Genomic DNA, 22367 nt, shown 5'->3' on the forward strand with positions numbered 1-22367 from the left:
AAAGATGAAGCAACATAAAACTTAATTGTCCTTCTTCCACTTCTAGTTACAAAATATAATTTCATTAATGCATTGAATCTGCTTTCTCCAGCATATATCTTTTGTTCAGAGAAGCCTTTTGTTTTGGAGGATATGGAGAACAAGGCCTTGGGCGTATATAGAGCAATGGAAATGTCCTTAATTCCGCTCTCCAAGTGATGTGTGTGTGTCTGACAGAGGCAGATACAGAGGCTGAGCAGACCCGTGGTGGAGGTTTGTTGATTGCTGCAGGCCTGGCACAGCTGGGTACACAGTGTAAAGCTCTCCCTGCTCACAAGTCTTGCTCTTGGCAAATTTCTGAGCTTTCTCCAGACCTAAAAATCAGGACTCAAGACAGCTTATTGATGAAGAGAGGACTGGCAGCAGCCTCTCGGTGTCTTTATCAGCACCAGTCTAGAATTTACTTCCTTACTTTGCTCTGCCCATCCTGTTCTTTACTTTGTAGAGAAAGCATAAACCCTGTTTGTGTGTGTGTGTGTGTGTTCAGGCCATTGTTTTACAAGCCTGAGTGCTCTGCTGGGATTTGGTAAGTAAAAATCAGCTGCCCTATCCTCCTTGTCTTCCTCCACACTGCTTCATTTGCTGGCAGTCAGTGGGCTTTTAGCTGTCAGCACAGGCGCCTGGCCTGCTGTGCGCTGGAGAAGTGATGTCTCTTCCACTGTTGCTGCTGTGGCAGCAGAGTCCTGAGCCAGCTCTTCTGGGAGAGTGAAGCCACTGACTTTTCTGTGTGTTTCCCACCAGAGACAGTGTGGAAATGCTGAAATCTAGACTGGGTACACTGGAGGCTTTGCTTTTCCTCCTTTGTACTTGGTGATCTTGGTTTGAGCTCTGTTATCAAATTCTATCACCTTGAGTTTCTCTGGCTGCCAGCATGTGTGTGTAGCACAATGGTTGCATGTAATGAAGACCTTAGAGACTGCAAATAACATGAAATTTTTGACTCTAGTACTGCATAGAACTGTATCTTCCCTCCACTTGCCTCCCTAGGGATTGCATTTAATGCCTCTGAGCTGTTTCTAATGTATGCTGACTTGAGTTACCAGTGGCAGTTCCCTTCTGCCTGGGAAAATACACTGTTTGTGCTAGTTTCTGAAGTATTCCGCTTAGCCTTCTGCTTTGGGCTGTTGCCCAAATCCTTGGGTGGTTAGCAAGGGTCATGTTGTTTGCCTGGAGTCAGCACAGCCCCTGCCTGCTGTAGGTTGGGCCACCCAGAGCAGCAAAGGGCCAGCTCATAGGTCCTCCAAATATTTTCTGTTCCAGTCCTTACTGTGTGACAAATGTTGTAGGCAACCTGTATCTTCTGAGTGGAGTTTACAGTAATAGCAGAGATTATGTCCACAAATGGGCGTGATTTGCCAGGGCAATGCTTTTCCTTAGTATTTATTCTGGTCTGCCTTCATAGATGTACAAGAAGCTTCACTAGGAGAATACATTTGCATCAAGTGAATTAATTTGGGTTTCTTGCCTTGAGTCTGGACAAGTCTTACCTCATCAGCTTTTATTTCTTTCAGAAATGTATTGCAGGAAGGTGCTTTCCTATTAATTTCCTATGGTTTCTTTTGCAGGTGTTGCCATTTCTGTAAATAAGGTTTCTTTAAGAATCTAGAGTTTTGTGTAATTCTGCCAAAGTGCAATTTTGAAAGGGTTTTCATGGTTTTGTCTCCCCAGCTCTTCTCTGGATAAACTTCTGATGGTTAAATTGCTAATTATTTCCCCTTTTGTGTAGGTGCTGTGATTGGGGATGGACAGTCAGCTGTGGCCAGTAACATTGCCAACACAACCTACCGGCTCCAGTGGTGGGACTTCACTAAATTTGATCTGCCTGAAATCAGCAATGGTAAGCTGGAAAGGACACCAGTACTTCTTTTAAATCTATACCAACCACAGCTCTAGGATCTTCCAAAGGTAGTTGTATGTTGCAGGCCTTGGATTGTTGGATTGTCTTGTTACATTTGGAACAGTCAAATAGCCCTTTGAGAAAGTTGACTAAAAGCATGCAGAGCTCTTCCTGCTCTGTCTAGCTTCTGTGTTCTTGCTGTCAGCAAATCAAGGTTTCTAGAAGGATGTTGTCTTTATACCTTTGTTAAGACCTGCTAATGAATTGGGTCTGAATTCTCTAAGTTCCTGACATTAGTGTGGGTTAAAGTACTGCTGTACTTTCTTGGAATCAGGACCCTGGTCTGTTACCACAGCGTTGAAAGCCAGGAGAAGCAGAAAGCAGATGTAACTTTTATCCATTTGCAAAAGCACATATTTGTCCCATATCTCAGATGAAAGCTGCTTCCGAGTCAAGAATATGGGCAATATTACTGATTTTATATACACATACATAGTTTTATGTATTTTTCACCTTCCCTTTGTGAAAATCAGACCACAGTTCTACATATGTTCTATGGCATAAGCTAGCTGTCACACTGAAAGAGATTTCCTTATGCATGCACAAGCATATTCAATGCATGTGGTCAGCTGATCAAGGAATGACTTTTTTGGGGCTAAAACTAACTTGACTAGAAAGACTATTTTTAACCCAGAATGGTATCCTGATATAGCTTCCTGCACAGCTGCAGAAACGTTTGTGGCAGCCTGGGATGAAGATAGGAGGTAGATATTCATGGTTTTGTTTTTTTTGTACAGTGATTTTTAGCTTAGACCATTTCTGTGCACATGACAAAGTCATTGCTTGACTTCTCAGCAAAATCAATTTGGGTTCTGCTTTAAGGGACTGACTTTTTTAGGGAGAGCAAAGATTCTGTTTTCAGAAAGACTTCTGCTTTCACTGGTGGCCATTGAAATGAATTAAGAAAGTTTTTTCCAGTCCCAGCCCTGTCTGCTCTGCAGTTCTGAAAGTTACATATCTGACAGTAGAGGTCTCTGGTGGGTACTGTCCTGTTGCTTAACGGACCCAGTACGAGCACATGGAGTAACACCATAGCAGCAGAGATGTGGGGAACTGAAATCATAGAACCATAGAATGGTTTAGGTTGGAAGAGAGCTTTAAAGATCATCTAGTCCATCCCCATCCATCCCTAGGCAGGGACATCTTTAGATAAATCAAGTTGCTCAAAGCTCCATCTGATCTGATCTTGAACGCTTCCAATGATAGGGCATCGACAACTTCTCTGGGCAAGCTGTATGGGGCCATTTACCCCCTGGTCCTTGGGAAATCAGAGGAGCTAGGGGAAAAGCCACCACCCCATTATGAGAAGCTTTCTTAGTGTGGTGTTCCTGTGGATAAAGCATCTGGTGTTTCTGTCTCATCTCTTTCCTTCACACTGTATAAAACATAGTGGTGTGATGCTTATAGCCTGCTGGGAAATAAAAGCCCTGCTTCTAGATGGTAACCCTCAACACTGTAAAGGGGAAAATGCTTTATGTTTTGTCCTTGAAAACCATTCTGTCTCTTGGGAAGAAGCTCAATGTATTCTTGAAAGTCAAATACTGCATTGAACTCATCTGTCAGTGCTTTTGTGTGTCATACTCTGAGCTACCAAACCTTGTAGTACCAGTGTAAAGGTGTAGGCTAAGGATCACTGCTGAAGTTTTGCCATGTGGTGGCAATGATGAAGTCAGAAGAGGAAACAACTTGCTTCTGACTTAAATTCTCTGGGACTTCTCTGCAAACTTGTGAAGTATTTGAAGAATGCTACAGCTGCTAATAGCTTTTTATAGCTTTGGGGGGCTTTTGGCCTCATCTGGCAGTTGAGAAGGCTGCTGATTTAAGAAAAAAAAAGCATAAGATGTTTGTTTATAATTTATGGAATCCCATGGAAAATAAGAACCATCTGCTCCTCAAGACATCAATATTTCAATCTTCTTCCTCTACCCTGCCAGGATCCTTCTATTCTGAAATAGCTTTTAATTAGCTGGAAATTGGGCTATGGTTTCTGTTGTCACTGTGCCCTTCTTGCAGGCAGGATTCCTGCTACAAGCCCATCTGACTCCTGACTTTGTGCTTCATAGTATTTGATTTGTCCATCTTGATTTATTACCATTTGGAAATGTTCAGTTTTACTCTGCCTCTTCCTTTTCACATGCTGAGCCCAACTCTGGCATTTCTAGATTGTTAGCCATATCTCCCTCTGCCAAGGTTCAGTTGGGATGTAAGAAGATGTAGCAGATGTGCTCATCCTAAACCAGGTATTTAGGATGCCAAGCCTGCATGCCATGCCAAACCTGCCTAGGCACAGAGCAGAGCCTAGCTGCAAGTTTGGCAAGGCGCATACGTTTGTAGAGATACAGTGAAGCTAAATGTGTAACAGTGGAGTGGTAGTTGGATGAGTGTTTTCTGACTCTTCCTGACCTTGGAAATAAACTGTTTTCCCAGTAAAGCGTGTGACCTCAAAAGATCCCTTCTTTTTCCATCATTTCCTATAAATCAGAGGTGGTCATGTGACAGAAGCTGCTTACACAGAGGGGGCAACAGCACTTCCTGGGACTGACCTGAACCACAAGTGGTTTGGGAGTTCAGGCGGATGAAATGATGCAGCTGAAGTTCGGGACTGCTTGCCAGCTCCTCTTTCCATCAAAGAAACAACTCCGTGGCCAGCCTCATCTCCGAGCAGCTCTTCTTCCTGTTACCATTAAACAAAGAAAAGATAGTTTGGAAGTAGGATGTTTTCCACTGACACGGATGCATCCGAGCAAGTGACAGCAGCATGATGAGTGCAGTCCTGGGATCTTAGCGGCTGGGCTCCAGCAGCCTTCAGAGCCCTGGGCTCTGGACTTGGCTCTGCAGCAGCAACATCACTGATGTTCAGTCCAGCACACGCACACAGAGGATTCTGGAAGTCTTGGGGAAATGGCTTTGCAGGGACGTGTGGGATTTTAATCTCTGCCCTGTCTTTCTCTATTAATTGCAAAATGGGAAATGATGGATTCAGATTTCTTCTCCTTTTGCCAGCTTTGCTTTTAATAACTCTTGACGTGAGCATGGTCCAGTCTTAAGCTGTAAATGCCAGTCGTATTAACACTGGGGTGAGGAATTTATTTGGCAGCAGACACAATGCTATCTCTGGCATTTATTTAATATTCTTTTAGTAAGTATTGCATATCCTTAAGATTTCCTGCAGCTAACAGGTGAGTATCAAATCAGTGAACAGCGTAGAATATAGCCTGTCCACAGGTAAAATGGTTGAAGGTTTTATCTCTTATTTATTGCTTTTGAATATAGCTCCTTTTGTGCTACTCACTGCTTGTTATTTCATTTTCAAGCCGTTGTGGCTCAACTGGTCCACTTCTTCCACATTCAGTCACATATCAGGAGTTTGTCCTGTTCTGACACTGGCTGGGACTTGAGGAAGGTGATTTGATCGCTACTTACTGGTCCAGTAAGTATTATAAGTAAGTGGGATGCTGAAGAACTTATAAGAAGAAAAGAAAAAGAAGAAAAGGCATGCTAAACAATGTATGAATAGGAGCAGCCATTAATAAAGTGTCATCCTTAATTGTGACTAGAAGTGGATGGTGCACCCAGGGCTGTTTTCCTTTGGCAAGCAGTGCTGTTACTGCCGGCATTGTAGGCCTTTCCTCAGCTTCAAGCATAATTATGCTGTAGGTGTAAGCACTCCTAGTTGGCACAACAGCTTGATTAATTTGTTCTCTGATGTTTCTTTTGATGTGTTCTGTCAGCTCGGTGGCTGCATTAACAACAAAAGAAAACACGAGATGAAAGGGCAGCCTTGTTGTAAATGGTTTTCAAAAATAGCAATTCTTTCACCCCCCCCTAAAATCGTCAGCATTGGCTTCATTTTTATAGATCAGGCCTTGGGCTCAAAGAAATCAAATAGCCTGTGGCTTTGGCAAATGCATGGGTATTGTCATCTTCCCCGTGTCTTGGGAATCTCTTAGATGCTGTTCCTTAAAAAGAAACCTTGCTGAGATCTCCACCTCTCATGTTTAGACATTTTCTGCTGGCACAGTAGGCTCCCTTGGTTCTAGGTGTAAGTGCTAACTGAGTCCCTCATCCATTGTAAATGAAGGAAGAGCAAAGAACCATAATGCCAGCACGAATCAGATATTGAAAGACTGAAATAAAGGGCGCTCTTCCTTGTTTAGCACATCTTGCATCTGTGATGTTTTATGTTCCAGACACACATCAAGGGGGAAGATAGTTCACTTCTGGCAGCGGAGCTCACAATCTGTTTTGCTATGAGGCATTCTCTGTATGCAGCAAACTTGAAAAAGAACAAACCATGCAGTTGTGTTGGCCATCCCTGTGGACTGCTCACCAAAACCTCTCTGCTGCATTGAAAGGGGGGTGAGGGAAAGAAAAACCATGTAACAGAAAATGTGAATATGTGCTATATGATAAATAGGCGCTTGGTGAGTGAGGGGGCCAAACCCTACATTGTTTTTAAAAGACATGTAGTAAATGCTAGATAAGGAAGACTATTAAGATATCTGGAAAGGAAAAAAAATAGCCATGGAGCTGAGAGTATGTACAAGACATGGCAATGTCCCTGTATCTGTAAATGGTGCAGAAGAAATCTCTTACCTTACAGAAATAAAGATGTGGAATTCTTAAGAAAGTCCAAGGTTGCGTTAGATTAAAAAAATCCCCAAACTTTAAAAGCTGAGAAGAAACATGGATTCTGTTAACTCTGATTTTTCAGTAGTTACAGGAACAAGGAAGAAATGTCACCTGTGCCCATAGAAATCGGTATCTGTCCCCTCTAAAACTTCTGGCACCTCTTTGAAAAGCACTAGGACATGAGTACAGAGAGGTCCCTGGGCTAGAAGACACCCATGCCTTTGGACTGATGAAGCAAGTATACAGTTTGGCTACTTCCAATATTGAGCCTCAGGTAACAGTAGTAAACATTGTAGAGAAACCATGGCTACCTTATGGAAATGGCATCCGTCCCTGAGCCCAGGGATGCAGAACAAAACTTGCTACATGTCTAGCAGGATAGGGATGAGAGACAACAGTTCTTTGATCCCAAAGAAAATAACAGGACTATACTTTTCTAATAATCCAAGGTTTTTTGTGCAGGTAGTGGTGGTGAGTTTCATAGCTTGGCATAGCTCTGGCAGATGCTCTCCCTTTGTGATGGGTAGGTTTGCTCTGTTGCAGGCCTTCTTGCTTGGCTGTCTTTTAACTAGTTAACTCAGAATTGGTTGTGAGAGTTCTAATGTTCACCTGCCCTGTAAGCTCTCCCCACACTTTTTCCCCCTCCAATTACTTAGATCACTGCTGACCTGAGTGCAGCTACAAAGGAATTGGTGAGAAAGGACCCCCTTAGCCACAGAGTGTAGCTCCGTGCTGTCTTAGGCAAGCACATCCTCTTATTCTGTCTTAAAATTGGTTAAATTCTTTGTCCTTTTCACTTCTGTTGAAAGTTTATTCTAGAATCTTGCTCGTCTGGTAGAAATCTTCTAATTTCCAAGCTTAATGGCTGCTTTTACCCACTTACCTGTCAGTGTTATTTCTGAAGAGAATTGGTGTTTTTCTTGCACTTACTTGCTGGTATTTTTTGTAAATGCAATCCTATTTCCTCACAGTCTTTTTCTTTAATATCCCCCCCCCCCCTGTCATCTTCCTATCTCTTTGCTGAACTTGTTGCCATTTAAGGTTTACTCTTTCTTGAACATGGCTGACCAAAGCTGTGACTGGTATCCTCCATGTGGTCCCAGCACAAGATTGTACGTTAACACCTGTACATGTGCTCCCTAGTGCACTGTAGGATCTCTTTCATGCCCATTGGATGGCTCAGTCCTTGCAACGATTACCAAAGCTGATTCTCTGTTGCCAACTGAGAAGCTCCTAGGTAAAGCAGAAATTTATAATATATAATAATATAATATATAATAAGATAAATTAATACACTCTAAAACTCTTCCATTTCCCTTTTGTTATGTCTCTGTGTCTTTCAGTTCACTGTGTGGTCTGATCATGCTCTGTTAATGAAATTACCCAACTTTATCAACAGAATTCATCAACCAGCTCCACTCTGTGTCTAGCCCATTGATAAAGCTAATAAATAGGACTGGTTTTGCAATGAGTCACTGAAGAATTCTGCAGGAATCCCTCCAGTTTAACAGAGATTACAGTAGTGTAACCTGTTGTCCTGCATCCTTTAGCTAGTTCACAGCATATACTGCAGTGCCTGCATTGAGGTCCATCTTCTCTTGTGATGATGTAATGAGTACTTGCATGAAGCCTGGACTTAAGGAAAAGAAGGGGGGGTGTGGTGTTAATTCTACTACTTTTAAAATCAGATAGTATAGTCTTTAATCTTTTTTTCTGCTGCCTTTCTGTTCAACTAGCTTCAATCTAAGCAGTCGGGAATTTTGTTATCCTTTGGACCGTCTGTTCTTTGAAGGGCCATGTGTGGTTTAGATTCTGTTATTACAGCACTGACAGTGACTACTGTTACTTACCTTTTTCTGTTCAGCACCTTTCTGTTTATGCTAGGCTGAAAATTACTGTTTTTAGCAGCTTTGAGACTGGAGGAAAAAAAAGTTTGGATAAATATAGAGTACAGGTGTAGGTGGCTTGGTACAGAGTGTAATTATATAGTCCACTTCTCATCCTCATCATCTTTTTCATCAGGGTTTCTTAACTGCAACAGCAGAAGTTGATACTCAGCCATGTAGGAAAGCAGTTCCCAGGGAAAATGTCTTTGAGACCAGAAGAGCTAAAGATGAGGTTCAGTGAGTGCTTCAAATCAGCAGTGCCGGAAGAACGAGCAGTCCTGTCTGCTTTCCTGGCATGACATCTTCTGCTCCTGCAAGTGGCTGTGTGGCATACCAGGTTGGGAAACCATTCTGGCTAAGAAGCGACCACAGACCACAGTCAGTAATTTCTCAACCGTATCAGTTCCCTGATGTAGCTTTCTGTGCACAGAAGTGTTGGGAACAAAGGGCAAGGTTTGTTTTTTCCTGGCAGCAGCACCAGTTTCTTAAAACATTGAGTTAGAGCCTTAATTTGATTTGGAAGTTCAGACTTTCAGAAGTATGCACGAAGCATTCTTGGCACTGTTCTTTTGTTAAACTAATAAGGAATCTAGCTTGAGAAGTGCCTTCATAATAAACTCATCAGCAATTTTAGCTGAATAAATCAAAACTACTTCTAGGCTGGGCATATTCCTATATTTTAAAAGGGAATTTCTGGAGGGTAGAAGTTCACATAGTGATCCACATGCTGCTATATCTTCAGGCATGTCAGATGGGTTGTTCTGTCTTCTAGCACGCAAAGCTTATATATCGCAAATGTGGGCTTTATTTCTATTTCTTTACATTTCTGCTCCTGTGAGTTTGAAAATCCTAGAAAATGAAATTTCCCCATACCCAAAATAGCGTGTGCAGTTCCAGCTACAAACCTGGAATAATTTTAGTGGTTTTAGTGAAAAACTGGAGCATATTTAGGTTAGGTTGAAAAAGCAAGCATGACTCCAGCTGTGTTTTACCAAGCCACTGTTGAACCATTGGTGGTAACAATGCCACAAGGCCTTGGAACCTCATTGTACTATGGATGGTACAAGTGTATAGTAAGAGTCAGTAACCCAAAGAGCTTGCATATGAAGGGCACAGAGCTATTGGAAATGAATGTATCTGCAGGGAGGAATTTTTCTCTCATCTCCTGTTTGTTGGAGATAAAGGGGAGCTGGAACTTAGGGGCTTCACAAGAGCAGGGGAAATGAATTAAGATGTACTGTTTCTAATGATGCTGCTGCTGGAGTTTGTCAGAGTCACAATTTGAGGCTTGTTTAAACTGTGCTGTCCTTTGCAAAGGCTGGTGTTATACTCAACAAAGGAAGGGTCTGATAAAGTGCAATTGCCACTGTTTCTTGGCTGAAGGCTCCAGGAGGTGAGTAGATTTCATTTCCTGGGCTCATTGGAGTGTCTTATCTCCGCTTTGGAGCAGATTTTACATTAATCAGGGTATTAAAATTTCATAAACTTTTGGAGAAAGCTAAATGTCATGAGTGCCTTTTACATGTATTGTTCCGTCTCTAGCATTATGTTTAAATCTTACCTTATTCTTTGTTGAACCTAAGTACTTTAATCACTGTTCCTTTCTTTATTCCTTGCAGCCTCTGTGAACGTGCTTGTTCAAAACTGCAAGATTTACAATGATGCTAGCTGTGATATCTCTGCTGATGGGCAGCTGCTGGCAGCCTTCATTCCCAGCAGCCAGAGAGGCTTCCCTGATGAAGGAATACTGGCTGTGTATTCCCTGGCACCGCACAACTTGGGCGAGATGCTTTACACAAAGCGGTTTGGTAAGCATACAGCAAGAAGTCAGGGTGGGTGGGAGTGTGAGAAGTTACCTCAGGACTCAGCCTGCAGTGAGAAGTGCAGTAGTCTGAACACCAGTGATTGTAGTAACGGGAAATGTTTTGTTAGCCTTCCAACCAGCTACAAATGCAGTACTACTGGGGAAAAGCTTGTGGTTTGGTCTGGACATGTAAGGTGCTGGTACAGGGGAGATGCTAAGGGAGAGTATTTGTTTCCTTAAAGAACTTCATTGTTTTAGGGGGAAGATGCTTGCAATAAGGAAATGTCCCACAAAATCTGTATTTGTGCAGGTCTCCTTATTCTTCTCTGCCCCTTATAAGAATGAGCTTAGTGTGCCATATGTTATGGGAATGCTGAAAGGGAATGAAGAAGCTGTGAGGATGAAACATGGGGAGGGATTTCAACTTGTGAGAGAAATTACTCCTGTTCTCTTCATAGGCCCTAATGCCATTTCTGTGAGCCTGTCGCCAATGGGCAGATATGTAATGGTGGGACTGGCTTCCCGACGTATCCTGCTGCACTCGTCCACTGAACACATGGTTGCCCAAGTCTTCAGGCTGCAACAGCCCCACGGTGGAGAAACCTCTATGAGGGTGAGTGTGTGTGTATTCTGCTTCTCTGTGTTTCCATTAGTCATTTCTTGCTGCTTTGGCTCTAGGTTAGTAGTTAATGGCTGGGTCATAATAGCAAAGAGGTAGCGTGCTCAAGCCCACTGAAGAGTAAACATGTCAAGGACTTTATTACAGAGGTATGCAAACATGGCAGGAGAACATGAAAGTAACAGAACTGTGACACTTTACTCTGGTTTTAAATATGATGACAAACAAATACATTCCATGTCATGGAATACATTCATAAGTCTAGTTAATACTCAGAATACCTAGTAGGTCTTTTGGACTTCTTTGGTTAATGCACATCTTGCTTCTGGTACTGTGGTTGGCTTTGCTGAGGGAGTTTTTCAGCTGACATTTCAGGATCATTTCCTAACATTCCTAAAAGCTAATCTCTAGGAGAGCAGCACTTTTGAGAAGGATAGGAGACAAGTACACTAAGGTGAGGTTTACTATACTTTTGCCAAACAGACTTTTGTTGGCTATTTATTTATGAGCTTTCTGTGTACGTGTAGGCATATTTTGGCAATGGAATTCTCCTTCCGTACTTCTGTTTCTGTATCCACTCTGACTCATTTAGTACCTGAGGAAAAACCATCTTTTTTTACAAACTGGCTAATAGAGTCAAGAGAACACATATGTCTTGATTTGTTCATCAGCAGAGCACAGCAGCTATTCAGTGATAGTTTAGGATCGGAAAAGCCATATCCAGCTGATAATGCACACAGCATGTGGAGGAGGCAGAACTAGGTAATTTCTGAAGCTGAAATTGGGGCTGGATTCAAGTTTTAGGCCATGTATTCAGATGACTTGTTGCAGGAGATGAAAAATAGCTATTCAATATTATAGCTATTCAATAGCTTCTCATTTTGGGGGATAGTTTGATCATAATGGAATTAATTCAATGAGCAGCTTCCCTCTCCCCCCCCCCCCCTTTTCCCTTTTAAGCCTTTTTTTTTTTCTTTTTTAAAAGGCCCCTATGATTATTATTACTTTTGGCACAGCTTTCCCGTGTACAGGGGTTGCACTGAGCCATTTGTGCAGTGGCCCAGTACTGGGGAGAGTCTTGTCTCTGGGAGAAACTGCTTGATTCACCTTCAGACTCTGTAGCTGCTCCCCAGAGAGCTCATGATTCAGAAAGGGTCATCTCAGCTGCGTCATTACATGAGCTGCTTTATCAGCTGATAAAACTCTTGTTTATCATCATCTGCACCATGTTATAAGGCAAGAGAAGATCAATGATGAGGATATTCTTTGGTGCACCAATCCGCACTTTTTCAGCCCTGGTTCTGAGCTGCCATTCTGATATGAGCCTCTTAAGGTAAGAGACAGAAATTAAAATGTATTTATGAAGAAAGCACAATTTGGTTAGCAGGTACTGTTGTTGAAAGCTGTGTGGATATGGTGAGATCACTAAATACATGGATTCAGTGTTCTGTTAGATCCTTTTAAAAGTGTAGTTTGCCCTGGCACCGTTTCTTTTTGCAGTTAAGATCCTAGTGAAATACACAGCTTATACTGCCAGATATGGGAGTATCCCTTCCCAGAGTCTTCTTAACGTATCATAATAAGATACAGAAGTCCTATTAGCTAAAATCATGTGTCTTCCTCTCATCCATCCTTTGCATTTGCTCTAAACTCCAGTTGCTATAGCTTCTAGCCCTTCCTTTTGGAGATGGGTTTTTTTTGTAGCCAGCTTAATCAGTAAGCTGCTGTCAAAATCTTCCATTTATATTTCTTCATCTCCATTTCAAACATATCTTTTTTTCCTATAGTGTGTTACACTGTTCAAATGCTTGTACCCTTGCTCTTAGTCACCATTTAGTGAAGTAATGCTTTGTATTCCCTTAATCTTCTCTTGTAATTCAATCTTCCAGCTTTCAGGGTGTTTTTTTTTTCCTTTATTGAATTCTCTCCAAGATATCCTTCCTTTTTTTTCCCCTCATTCTGGGATATGTTTAAATGTACGTAATGTGGTAAGTAGAATTTTACCAGAAGTCCACAGAGGGTATTTTTCTGCCTGCTTTTTCTGGACTATAGGTCTTCACTTACACACTCAAAAACTTGTTTTTTTTCCTTTCTTGATGTTATGGTGGATTGCAAATCTTGTATACTTTTTCCCACTCCTGCTTTTCAGACTTGCTCCACATCACTGCACTCCTGTCTTTCTCATCTGCTGTAGTTCTGGATTATTTTTCTCCAGATGGATTGCATGTATTCGAAAGGTTGCTTTTATCATCTTCCTTGCACATGTATTTTTAGCTTTCAGAAAGCTTTCCCCCACGTTTTTAAATCTATCCAGTCTAGCAGGATTTGCTAACTAATTTGCTGTTTTCCCCTTTCCCACATCATGTTTAAAGATGTTAAAAATGTTTCTTTTCTGACTGCTTTGGACTTTCAGCTTTCTGCATATGTGACGGGGTCACAACTAGAACAGTTTGAATTCATCTGGGTAAAGAGCCTTCTTGTGCGATAATGTTAGGTATTGTTTCAACATTCTGGTGTGGTGTTGGTTATCTTTGTGCAGTCTGTAGGACCAAGCTTGGAAACCATAAAGCCTAATCTTGTAAATATTATTCTTTTATCTACTTGTAAAAAAATTAGTAGATCACCTTTAGGTGTTTCTTCTGTCTTGAGTTTTGCAATAAGACTGCTCCATGACTTTGTAATACTTTGCAAGACATGCAAAATGAAGATAGAATTTGAAGTGGAAAACATTATAATATTCCTAGCACAGGGGCTGATGTACTCATATTCAGCTGAGTAAAATCCTGTTTCCAGCTTGGCCAGCATGCAGTAGAAAAAGGATTAGGAAACCTGGTGAAAGTGTATTCTTCAGTCTCTAATGTAATGTACACATTAGAGAGAATCAGAAAGTGTCTTTGTTGCCTCTGTCCCAAAAGCTTGTAACACAAAGCAATTGTTATTCAATTTCTTAATTAAAAATAAGTCATAGCCGTGTTCTGAAGCAGTGCTTTGTGGAGGTTTTAATATTACATTACCCACAAAACTCCCAAGAGAGAAATACAAGAGAAATGCTACATCAGATTCTATGAAAATTCTTGTAAGTTGTCTCATAATCTTTTCTTCCTTCCCTGATGCTTTTTGATTTGCAATCAATGAACTGGAGATTAGGGCTTGGCAATGTGGCCTATAAGTCACTGCACAAGTGTGGGAACCTGCTGAGGGATGAAATACAGTGATTATTTCTGCTTCAAATTAACCCCTCCTCCACATCCTTGACTAGCAGTCAGTGCAATGCAGCTTTCTGTTCCTCAGAGAGTTTCCTCCATCTGGCTGTTGAAATTGAGGTTTTGAAGATGCAATTAATTAGTTTTGTTACGTGAAACTCTAATAAATTTAATTGCACCTAGAAATCCACTGGCTGCTGGTGTCATTTTCAGTCTTGGAGAGAAACATTCTGAGAACTACAGGGCTTTTGAATTGTACTAAGGAGCATCTTGGTTATAAGAGTGTGCGATGTCTATATGCATCTTGCTCCTTATATTTCAGAGAGGTTTGGGTAGAGTTCTACAGGTCAGGGCTGATGTGATTTGACAGTTCTGGATTGTGTTCAGAAATGAAGGAAAAGTAGTGAATTGCCATCTAATAGGGTGGTCACGAGTGAGAGGTTCATGCTCTTTCTATTCAGTCCCTTCAGACCGATGTGCTTAGTGTTTCAGATGAAAAGCCAGCTTTGCTGAAGAACAAGCTTGTTCTTCAGGCTGAGTTTTCAGAAGCTCTCTAGTAGTGTTGACTTCTAACAGGAGTGGTATGCACGAGCTTCATTTCTTGTTGCTTTGTGTTGGTGTTTTATTTCTTCTGCAGACCTAGCTAACACCTCTGAAGTTTATCTGTAGTACAGAGACGGAATTGCTTTTAGCAGATCTCTAGCTTGGGATGGTACAGGTTACAGTGGTACTGGGAATTATCTGGCAATACTTGAGTTTCAGAGAGGGGAAGTTTGGAGAAAGGACTAATATGGAGTAAGGATAGTTTTTGCAGCCTATTTTGAAAGCATAGGTGGAGCTGGTCCCCAGATAAAAAGGATCTGTTTTCAAGTGGCTTGGGTCTAGGGCGATTTCTGAATTCAATATGATTCCAAGAGTATATGGAGGTTAAAGAACTTAGAAGAATTTGAAATTAGAAACTTGATCGGAGCTGAAGGTCCTTAGAAACATAAAAGAGTAAGGCTCAAATTGCACTGGATCTGTTAGCAGTGGATATTAGAGGGAAAGGCAGCCAAAAGGTACTTTTATTTCTGGCATTCACAAATTCTGATGCCCTTGCAATGTTCAATGTTTTTCATATTACCCAGAGGAAGCTAACTCTAAAATACCAGGAAAACATGATTGCTGTAATCAAATTAAAATAAAATATACAAAGGAACTTTCAAGCTGAAGATAAAAAGGTGAGGAAGGTGAGAGAAAAATTTGATGCACATGAAGCTCAAGTGCAATGCACTTTGTGGGGAGAAGGTGACTTAACCAAGCTGTATCTCAAATAGTGCATTGTGCTTTGAATCTGGAAGGAAAGTCAGGCTGTGGAGATCCAGAGTTAGCTCTTGACAAGACTACTGGTATTTGGGAAACATCCCACTGAAGTGATCGGTTGGTTGCTTGGATGGAACAGATTACGTGTATGCTTCCATTGTAAACAGATGGAGTATTCCAAATACCGCAGGAAGAAGGGCCTGAAGCAGCAAGGCACATGAGTTTTAGTGCAGAGCCAAGGTTTTTCTCAGCATATTAACTCTTAATAAGGGCAGAGTTTTATTGAGTGCTGTTGTCTCCTGAGCTTCATGCAGGTGTCAGTAGCATCTATTCAGTGTGGCCTGCAAAGGTCACTGCAGTCTGCAGAAATCACTGTCACACCTCCTGGACTCACTGCATGAGCTGTGAATTGTCTTGCAGCCATAACCAAAGGGGCATTAGGCCTGAAAGCAAATTGCCATTCACATTTGCTTCACTGAGGTGCAAGTTACAGTTTGTCAGAACCCTCAATAATGTGAAAGGAAAACTGATTACAAGAATACGTGGAGATGGCTTACTGCAACACATTAGCTCCAGTGGAAAAGTTCATGTGAACTAGCATACTTCTGAAAGCAAGAGTAGTTTGCAAGAGAGTACTGACCTCTTGCTGTGTTACTGAAAAAGCATACTTACTGCTGTGGTCCCTTGTGTCTCCTTTTAAAAGAGACTGACATTTTCAGGTTGATAGAGAGGGCTTCTGACAACTCTTGAGTAGAACTGCAAATAATACATCCAATTACTGCCCAGAGAAACTTTTCACTGTTGGCAGAACTGAGCCAGATGGATGTTTCTTAGACTACCGAAGATCCAAGCGGAGTCACAGACTGCATGTACATGTTGATACTTGAGAGCTGCTCTGAGCAGAAAGGACTTGGGGTTGTTGGTCAACATGACCCAGCAGTATGTGCTTGCAGCCCAAAAACCCCCTGTACCCTGGGCTGCATCGAAAGAAGCATTACCAGGAGGTTGAGGGAGGTGATTCTCTCCCTCTGCTCTTGTGAAACTCCATCTGCAGTACTGCATCCAGCTCTGGGCCCCCAACACAACAGGGACTAGGAGCTGCTGGAGTGAGCCCAGAGAGGCCACAGAGGTGATCAGAGCACTGGATCACATCCCCTGTGGAGACGGGCTGAGAGAGCTGGGCTGGTTCAGCCTAGAGAAGAGAAGGCTCAGGAGAGACTTTAGAGCAGCTTCTAATGCCTAAAGGGGCTACAAGAAATCTGGAGAGAGCATGTAGTAACAGGACAAGGGGGAATGGCTTTAAGCTGACAGAGGGGAGATTTAAATTAGACATTAGAAAGAAGTTTAACTGTGTCCTGGGCTGCATCAAAAGGAGCGTGACCAGCAGGTCAAAGGAGGTGATCCTGCCCCTCTACTCTGCTCTTGTTGAGACCTCACTTGGAGCATTGTGTGCAGTTCTGGTGTCCTCAACATAAAAAGGACACGGAACTGTTGGAACAAGTCCAGAAGAGGCCACGAGGATGATCAGGGGCTGGAGCACCTCCTGTATGAAGACAGGCTGAGAAAGTTGGGGCTGTTGAGCCTGGAGAAGAGAAGGCTGCGTGGAGACCTCATAGCAGCCTTCCAGTATCTGAAGGGGGCCTATAGGGATGCTGGTGAGGGACTATTCATTAGGGACTGTAGTGATAGGACGGGGGTAATGGGTTCAAACTTAAACAGGGGAAGTTTAGATTGGACATAAGGAAGAAATTCTTTACTGTGAGGGTGGTGAGGCACTGGAATGGGTTGCCCAGGGAGGTAGTGAATGCTTCATCCCTGGCAGTGTTCAAGGCCAGGTTGGATGAAGCCTTGGGTGCCATAGTTTAGTGTGAGGTGTCCCTGCCCATGGAAGGGGGGTTGGAACTGGATGATCTTAAGGTCCTTTCCAACCCTAACTATTCTATGATTCTAGAAGTTCTTCCGTGACGGTTTTGAGGTGCTAGCAGGGGTTGCCCAGAGAAGCTGTGGCTGCCCCATCCCTGGCAAGTGCTCAAGGCCAGGTTGGACACAGGGGCTTGGAGCAAGCTGCTCCAGTGGAAGGTGTCCCTGCCTGTGGCGGGGGTTGGAACTGAATGAGCTTTAAGGTCCCTTCCAACCCAAACCTTTCTATAACACTAGAAAGAGGACATGGGGATAGAACCCTTTCCTGACTGATATGGAAAATCCCTCTGGTATATTGGCAGACTCTGGCAGATATCTTTAGAAAAACAAAGCATATCCAGAACCCATGGTGCTAAGCACTGTTCATGTTGAGTGTTGTAAGAAAGAGCTGTATTCATCATCATTGGAAAATGCAGCTCCACCTTGGTGTTACAGATGGCATGAAGATTTGCACAGATGTGCACCTTTAAATGTAGATGCTGGAATGCTATGTTGTAAGAGTACTGAGATTGCTGCCTTGACCGATTCATCCATGTCTGCATGAAAGTTGGTAAGACAGAACTAAGAAGAAACTGTGAAAAATTAAAACTTACTAGGGTTGTTTCATAAAATATTATGTTGTTAGCTCATGTGATGGTTAAACATGGGAGCAGTGCCAGTTTTACCGAACTGGCATGAAGGAAATGCTAATGACAGCTATTCAGGTTGTTTTCACTTTGTGGGATGTGAAACTGAGAACCAAGACCTTTTTCTTTAATATGGGGTCCAGTATTAGGAGAGCTGAACTACTCTTGCCATTCAGATAAGGCCTTCAGCCCATTTGCCTCACAGGAGATAGTTAGCTTTGGGGCAGCTGGGTACATAGTTTTAACTAGGTAGAAGAAATCATGACAAATATGATTTCTCATCTGAGATGATGTGCAGTCATCTTGCCCAGATCAGGTAGGGGGAAGGGAGCTGGAGTGAATTATTACCAGATGTGCCATGGGCTGAGAAGAGGTTTGCAATTTCATGAAGACTTTTTGTTTCCCCATAATTCTTTCTGCCGTCTTCCTTGATTTAAATTTAAGCCAGCTCTTTCCTCCAGTATTTATGCCTTCCAGACGTGTAGGCAGCTGGATGACAGCCTCCTTTCACCTAGATGAGGATGCATGTAGCTTTGTCATCAACATATTGTTGACATTTGATCTTGTACGCCGTTCTGTAGAGGCTCAGTAGACGGAGAGTGGGGTGGAATGGCAGCTGTGCACGAATCCTTTGCTCTTGTCATTAGATCTTTAACGTAGTGTAGATTTTGCTGTTACAGTCTCAGCATGACATGTAATGGAAAAATCACAGGTGCTGCTTTTGGTTTGCAGCCTGAGTTAAGGGCAAAACTGAAGCTTGTCATTCTTTTTGCCATAGAAGTGACCATGTTTTTCTGGTTCCAGGTTTGGGAGCTGTCAGTGAGTTTTGCAAGAGATAGCAATAACTTGGGGCTGTTTGCACAGTTCAGTTCACTTGTGCATCTGTATTCAATATATACATACCTTTCTTCTGTCACACTGACACCCCCTTTGGCATGCCTATTTCTCTCCTTTCATCTGTTCCAACACACAGTTGAAAGGACAGTTGTTTTGTTTAGCAAGTTCTTGCTTACTCAGCCCTAGGTTTCAGATCTGAGCTTGGACCAGTCCCCTGAAGGGCTTTTTCAAGGTATTACCCTGGTTTTGCAGCCTTAGGGGGACTGGTAGTAAATTAATGAACCACTTTACTGCCATTGTGTTGTTTTCCTGCATGAGAACGTTGTTACCTGAGATGATCTCTTTCTTTGTAAGACCTAGTTCTTGTTCATGCTTGGAAGTTTCCCAGTAGGTATTTTAAAGCTCTTTCTCATGTAGTAGTTGCATGGGAGGCTTGTGAGAGAAAGAACTCACTCATAATGCCAAGAGCTAGCCTAAAGAAAGAAAAGAGTTAGGTTGTGCTGTAATGAGGCTTCTCCTGATCTGAGAGGGATCTTTATGTGATTGTGTATGGTCAACAAGAACAACAAGGTTTTACCTTTGCAGAAGGTTTCTCAGTCCATCCTACAGAACCTTCAGGTGCTGACCTGTTTTCAGAATTGGATCACATATCCATAGTTGAGGTTTTGGTTGATGATGAAAATAAAGGGTTAGTTCTTGTTTAATTCACTGTGGATCAAAAAGCCAAGCTACACTGACAGTAGGTGCAGAAAAAGGCAGAAAGAGGTCTGTTGTACTGGTGAAGAATGAGAATGAATTTCATATGTGATCCTGTTGCAGCTGGGGAAGATAAATGGAGTTGAAAGAAATTTTATTTGTGCTGAGCATTAAGTGATAAGATCCATTTGAGAATAAGACTGACAAATCCAAAAAAGATAAGTGCATTATTTTTGCTTCTTGCAATTTAACAGAGAAGATCTAATGGAAAGATGTGTTTGTTGTTAGCAGGAGCCAGCCATGGGGGAAGGGTTGAGACCAACCTGCTGCTTAGGGGGAGACTGGGGGCAAAAAAGCAACGTTTTCCCCTGTCTGACAATGGGAAATGCAGGTCTTTTTATTTATCTGTGTATTCATACAGAAAGGAGACTCCTTCCAAACAAAGGGGAAACCTGCCTTGTTTCGGAACACCTATGCACATTCTCTTATGAATAACTGTATTGAGCTGCTGATCAGTTATCCTAAGGAATGTTTGCTTTGCATTAAAGGCTTTCTGCTTTAGACAAGCTAGACTTAAACTGTGCTGCAAAGGGCTCTGGGCTTTGTGGCAGTGCAAGACATCAGCCTGAATTTCAGCAGCTTTTGTGAAACTCATTAATAGAAGGCAGAGTAAAGAATGTAATCTTAGCAAAAAAGGGTTGGTGTCATTTATTAAGGAGATCAGGTTAGGATGTCTGTTTCTTATTATGCTTCTGGACCTTAAAAAGCCAGACTTGTTTAAACTAATTGGCAGCACTGTAGAAGTCAGTGATGCAGCTGACTTCCTGGGAGCTAAGTAAAGGACATTCAGTGCTTTCAGTAGAGTAGAAGATGCTTGAGAGCATCTGATACCCTGGTGTCAGAGATGAATAGTTAACACATGGACATTTAAAAAACCAGGTAAGATCTTTCTGTGGCAACACACTATTGGGATGAGTAAGGCCAAAAAACAAGATAATTTGATTTGGGTGCCTTTCAGTCCCAGTGAGATGCTTGCAGTCAAAAAAGATGAAGTAAAACTTCTGAAACTCCTTGTTCAAGGTCAGATTGTGGAGCAGAAGATGGGCACATAGGATAATGCAAAATGTGTGCAGTCCTCATTGGTTTTGTTTTGCTTATGCCTTTGTCCCATTGCTGAACCTCATCTGGCAAATACAAATGCAGTTTGTGATTTTCTGCATTTCTTTTAATGCTCTTTGAGTAGTTCCAAACTGTACGTAGGCATTTCTTGGAGGTGTGCTTTTAGTGAACTTAATTATACAGTGTTGTGGATTGCCTGTGCTTTTAGGGCTTCTTCTGCATAACGTATTTCATGTGGCTTAGTTTGCTGAAGTGTGTTACAAAATGAGGTACCTGTGCTGGCTGAAGGATCTGGTTTAGCTGCAGGTACATCGGCAAAGCTGTGCAGCCTCTATAATTACTTTGGTGGTATAGCCTGTATCCATATGAAGAGCACTGTTTACCAACATAAACATTCCATGTGTGCAAGCATGAGGTATGAATGTAAGCTGCCAGGACAGCTAAACCCATCCAGCAGAGGTCAATGCTGCTTTCTGAAGTTCTTTTCTTTGCAGCCCAGGTCAGAGTAGCTGTGAAACTATGGATTTTAACAGTCCTCCCAATAAGAGGTTTCTGTTTGATTTAGCGCATTAGATGTTTCTCGTGTGTTTTCATGGTCAGTCAGCCTCTGGTGACAGTGTTGATTCTGTTGCAAAATGAATAATTGTATTTTAGGCTGGTGCCTGATAAACCCACCTGATGTGCTTCAGGCTTTCCTCTTCCTTTACCTGTCAGGATGGAGCTTCATGGATGACAAGATTTCCCCATGTAAATGAGATAACATCTGCACCCCCTCCCCATGCAGTCTTTATCAAGGTTGATCTAATAGCCCAACTTACTGCTTGGCCTAAGCAAAGGTAATTGCTTGAAATGTATTGGCATCTTGAAAAGCGATGCATCTAGTCAAGAGCAGAAATGTCTCTATTGAATTTAAAAAGATAACAAGCAAGTGTTCCTGCTGAGTTTCCCTACCTGCTTGTGCCAACATTCTTTTCTCTTCCAGCTTCAAAACATGCTTTCTCTTTCCTGTGTGCCAGAGAGAAGAAAGGTCCCACTCTGCCAAACAAGTAGTGTTCAGCACTCCCCTGCTTTTCATTGCTCTCCTTACTGATGGGAAAGCCTTGAGCAAAGAGACAGTTGGGCAGAGGATGTGGTGCCTCTGCTTTGGCCGAGCGTGGTGCTGTTCGGACCAGTGCAGCACCGTTGCCAACTGGCAGCAGTAGCAGAGCCTTGGGACAGCCTGCTGCTCCTTTGATGACTGACAGGATCCTGGCAATTGCTCTCTCCAGCTTTTTAACTTTGGCAAACCCAAGAAATGGAGGGAAAAGGTGGAAATTGAAGAGCTTTATTAACTAGCAGCAGCTTCCCTGGGATGGAGCAGGAGGGGAAGAGGGAAGCACTAGGCCAATAACTGGGGCTTGCAGAGCAGAGGCTTTTAGCAGAAAGTTTTCTTACCCTTCCAGGGCAAGTACAAATTGAGCTCTGTGCTTGAGTGTTGTGCCCTGTGTCTCCTTCTTCCCACATAAGTACAGTAGCTTGACGGCGAGAAAGAGATCATTGGGAAAGATTCCTTGAGGCTGTTGATTGTGATGCAGCCTCTCCTTGGCTCTCTGCTGTAAGTAAATATAAATACCTGTGTTTAATACCTAAGTGGTGGCTGTGGCAAGTGTTACACTACTGATGTGCCAGCACTGACAAGTTGGGGGGAGAGCAGCAGCAGTGGACTCGAGGTGGCCTTTGCACGCCACATGCCTTACAGCCCTGCTTTCTCTGAGCCATCTTCTCCCCTGCTGAATTCAACAGAAGTG

At 42.5% G+C, this 22367-nt stretch overlaps 1 protein-coding gene across 4 annotated transcripts in view; it reads left to right on the top strand.

Annotated features, from left to right (window-relative positions):
• AMBRA1 (autophagy and beclin 1 regulator 1) overlaps nt 1-22367 on the top strand; it is a 131024-nt gene that overhangs the window by 76400 nt on the left and 32257 nt on the right. For all 4 annotated transcript variants that reach the window (XM_034061664.1, XM_034061663.1, XM_034061665.1 and 1 more), the window contains 3 exons: nt 1766-1876; nt 10074-10262; nt 10717-10871. In XM_034061664.1, coding sequence (XP_033917555.1) covers nt 1766-1876; nt 10074-10262; nt 10717-10871 — 455 coding nt within the window. The remainder of the gene's footprint in view (nt 1-1765; nt 1877-10073; nt 10263-10716; nt 10872-22367) is intronic.

This window comes from Melopsittacus undulatus, chromosome 4 (assembly GCF_012275295.1).
Source record: "Melopsittacus undulatus isolate bMelUnd1 chromosome 4, bMelUnd1.mat.Z, whole genome shotgun sequence".
Lineage (NCBI taxonomy): Eukaryota > Metazoa > Chordata > Aves > Psittaciformes > Psittaculidae > Melopsittacus > Melopsittacus undulatus.